At 36.1% G+C, this 4,275-nt stretch overlaps 1 protein-coding gene across 2 annotated transcripts in view; it reads left to right on the top strand.

Annotated features, from left to right (window-relative positions):
- EXOC1 (exocyst complex component 1) overlaps positions 1–4,071 on the top strand; it is an 86,358-nt gene extending 82,287 nt beyond the window's left edge. For both annotated transcript variants that reach the window (XM_006898084.1, XM_006898085.1), the window contains 2 exons: positions 1,144–1,338; positions 3,410–4,071. In XM_006898084.1, coding sequence (XP_006898146.1) covers positions 1,144–1,338; positions 3,410–3,562 — 348 coding nt within the window. In that variant the 3' untranslated portion in view covers positions 3,563–4,071. The remainder of the gene's footprint in view (positions 1–1,143; positions 1,339–3,409) is intronic.
- Positions 4,072–4,275: the final 204 nt, after the last annotated feature.

Raw genomic sequence — 4,275 nt, 5'->3', positions numbered from 1 at the left:
GGCAATTGGACAATTAAAACAGACATTTGGGGGGGGGGGAAGAAGAACGAACTGGGGAGGAGGGTAGAGAAAACAGTGCAACAGTGAATGAATGAGAACCCCAAATCTCTGTAAATGTTCATTAAAACGAATAAAATTTAATAATAATTTTTAAAAAAAAAACCACCAACTACTGTGTTGCTGACCCTCCAGCAGAATTTCTGAGAGAGTAAATCACCTAGGAGGAGATTGCCCATCTTCCCCTAGGAACCAGTGGTGGATTCGAACTGCTAAAGAGGTGCCACCTTTGAGTTAGCAGTACAGTGCTCTGCAGACCAAGCCACGGGCACACCACCATTCAGTAAAGCAGTGGAAGTCATTTTGAAAGATCCTATTATACACACATGAATTAAATACAGGATAGTGGACCTAATTGGTGGCAAACAGATGAATTACTCAGTAGTTTTTAGGGGACTAGGGGAAGAGGTAAGAAAATTAAAGAAAAACATACTAAAAAACTATTAAAAATCTAGAAGAAAATGAGTGAAGAGCTGATCTGCTAAAAGGATGATGCTGTTACCAAGTTCTTGCCAACTTCTGGGGATGTGCAGAGTAGAACTGATACAGGTGTTTCAGGGCTATGATTTTTGGAAGCAGATCACTTAATCCTTAGTTTTGGGCTTCTTCTTGGTGGGACTGAGCAACAACCCCTTCAGTTAGTGGCATAGTGCTTAACCAGTGCAACTCCCAAAGCCCCAGTGTATTCATTATCTAGCACTACACTCATTGGATGGAGTGTTTGCATAAGTTTAGGAAAAACATAATATTAAAGGGGAAAAAATGAGGTGAAAAACTTATCATCTTGTACGTATGCTCATGCATGAAAGTCTAGATAAACTCTAAAATTTTAGCAGTGATTTTCTCTGAATGGTGCAATATTATTACATGAGTGCTGTTTTATTTTTTTTATTTGAGGTGGGGTTTTTTTTATTCATTCACTCATGCACACATTTTTTTCTCTCCAAGTGTGATTTTATTTTTATTCTTTCATTTATACATGTCTTATTTTGATACAGCACACATGTACTGTTTTATAACTACTTTTTTCTTTTTTAATTTGATCATGAAAGCTGTTTTCAACCATTATTTTTTTCCTCCTTGAAGCATTTCTTTGAAGGTGTTGAAGCTCGTGTCGCACAAGGTATAAGAGAGGAGGAAGTAAGCTACCAGCTGGCATTTAACAAACAAGAGCTTCGTAAAGTTATCAAAGAGTATCCTGGAAAAGAAGTGAAAAAGGGTCTAGATAACCTCTACAAGAAGGTGGATAAGCATTTGTGTGAAGAAGAAAATTTACTTCAGGTACGCTTGGTTCTTTGTATTTGTATAGAATATTACATAGCTATGGAAATTTATACTTAGGGGAATAAAACCTTGAGGAGCCTTACATATATTACTTTTCTTCAAAATATTCTTTTAGAAATGCTATAGATTTTCTAACCTGCATGTATAAATTTTAGACCATACTACAAGGTAAACTTACAAGGGAGAAAGTACTAATATTTACATAAATTTTCTGAGCATCAGAGTTGCCATTAAAATGTGCTCATAATCTGGTTACAGATTGTAATTTCCTTGTGCATCTAAATTCCAAAATCAATCTCCACAATAGTCTACGTGTTTCCTGTTGCCAAAGGTGCCCTTCAGAGTAGTGAGAGAAGATCTTCACCCTGAAACCTACAGCATCCCTTTTCAGCAGGAAGTAGCTAAGAGAATACGCCGTCCCCTTTTCCTTATGAATCAGGGTGAAGTCTCTCTCAGGGAGGAGTGATAGGGAATGGCAAAGGACACACTGACAAAGGAGATTAATCAGAACTGGCTTTGACAAGCACTGTGGCAATGGGACAATTAAAACAGACTTTCAAGGGGGGGAAAAAAACAAGAGGAACGAACTGGGGGAGAAGTTAGAGAAAATAGTGCAACAATGAATGAATGGAAACCCAAAATCTCTGTAAATGTTCATTAAAATTAATAAAATTTAAAAAAACCAAAAAACAAAAAAAAAGTGAAAATAATACCTTGCTCGTATAGTAGGCTGTATTATTACTGTTGTTGCTGTTTATAGATTAGAAAACTAAAGCTCAGAGCCATTAAACAATATCCCATTGCTAACAGACAATAGAGCCAAACTTAAATCTTCAGTTGAGACATCATTCTTTATAAACTATCCTAGAAATGAATTAATTATTCAGATCTGGTTATCATAAAAGGCTTCATGAGGAGTATTGGTTTTTCTCAGAAAATCAGATAGTAGTTAACAGAGTAAGAAGGATTGTATGGGATGTAGACATAGTCTACATAGAGTTAAAAGTTGAGAAGCAAAAAGCATAATGATGTTTAGAAAATAGTGATAAGTTTAAGAGTCATAAAATGACTCTTAAAAAAATAGGAAAAAATATATATGGAAGAATACATTTTCTCAATTGCACAATAGAAATGATGATCATAGTACTTGCCAGGTTGCTATTAAGCATTTTATACTGAGTACACTTCAGGGAATATAATCAGTTAACTCTTATGTATACACTAGATCCTGTCTTGCTGTTATTGTTGTGTACTGTAGAATCCCTTCTGATTTAGCAACCCTTTGTGGTAAAACAGAACTGTCATGTAGAGTTTCCTAAATGGTAATCTTTCTATTAGGAGCCCTGGTGGTACAGTCTGTAGTGTGTTGTGCTACTGACCAAAAGGCCATGCCTCTCCTGTGGTTCAAACCCACCAGCAACATCTAGAGAGAAAGATGCACAGTCTCCTTCCACTGAGATTTACAGGCCCAGAAGCCTGAGGGAGGGTCACTGTGAGTCGAAGTGGACTAGAGGACAGTGAGTTTGAATCTTTCTAGGAGCAGATTACTAGGTCTTTTCTTCCTTAGAGCTACTGGAATGTTCCAACCACCAACTATCAGTTAGAAGCCAAGCACTTAACCATTTCCACCATCAGGGTTCTTTCTATCTTCATGTTAGTCTCCACTCCTAGATTATATACACTCCTTTGTTGCAAATTCTGGGTTTGACTTACCTTCATAACTTCACAGCATCAAGCGTTGTTTTACATAATCAATTTTTTATTATAAAGAATGTTTTAAGCTCATGTGAAATACACTGTAAGCATTCACTGCTGCATTTCATTAAACTACTCTTTTTAGTTGTATACATAATTGTTACCTAGGGAGCTGTGGTGGCCTAGTGGCAAGAAGCTGCACTGCAATCCCAGAGGCGCACGGTTTGAATCCATCAGATGCTCTGCTGGAGAAGGAGGGACAATTTCCTCCTGTACCAGTCAGATCTGATTTGATGGTACACATAATTGTTCCCTATACCTAATTATGGATTGTTTCTCTTTACAGTTTAGTGACCTTTTTTTTCTCCTTAAGGTGGTGTGGCACTCCATGCAAGATGAGTTTATACGCCAGTACAAGCACTTTGAAGGTTTGATAGCTCGCTGTTACCCAGGATCTGGTGTTACAATGGAATTCACCATCCAGGATATTTTGGATTACTGCTCCAGTATTGCACAGTCCCACTAATCTCTCAAAGAAGAAATGATAAACTAATCAAGCACTCTTGAGTATACCAGACTCTGTTTAAAAATAGCACACTACTGCTGTGAGAACCCAAACTTGAAATTTTATGTATTAAGTGTCAAATGAATGGTTAACACATACTACAACTAATCAAGTACAAAATACAAACCCTTGGCAATATCATTTGGCCAGTTGCTTGTGTACTAACTTAAGAGTATTTATATCATCAGACGATGCCTTTAGCATTTTTATGACTGAACAGGAAAACTTTCATTTTTTGCCTTCTTTTGTTTGTGAGTTGTTAGTGTATGTTAAATGCTGGATGTTCTTCAGCTTTCATGAATTCTTGTGTACTTATCAATCATGTAACTACTAAAATATTGTACAGAATTTTTTTCCTCTGTCTCACTGTGTATTTGGCTAAGGAAGCTCTTGTGATGACCATATGTAAACTCAGTTTTGAGGATTATGTGATTATGTAGCACTGACTGTGTTACTTTGAAATAAATTTTTTTAGAAAGTCACATTTGCTAATAATATTCACCATTCTCTTACATGCTACTTATTGTAAAAGTGAAAGTTCACACAAATCAAGTGATAAAAATGAATTGCCTGTCCATATACCATAAAATACTTTAAAATACAGTAACATAAAGATTGCATTTACAGTGGTATAAAGGATATTTCATACTTTGTATAAAATCTTAAAAAACTAA

This window comes from Elephantulus edwardii, unplaced genomic scaffold (assembly GCF_000299155.1).
Source record: "Elephantulus edwardii isolate Elephantulus edwardi_28Jun2011 unplaced genomic scaffold, EleEdw1.0 scaffold00220, whole genome shotgun sequence".
Lineage (NCBI taxonomy): Eukaryota > Metazoa > Chordata > Mammalia > Macroscelidea > Macroscelididae > Elephantulus > Elephantulus edwardii.
This window is presented reverse-complemented; position numbering and strand designations above follow the sequence as displayed.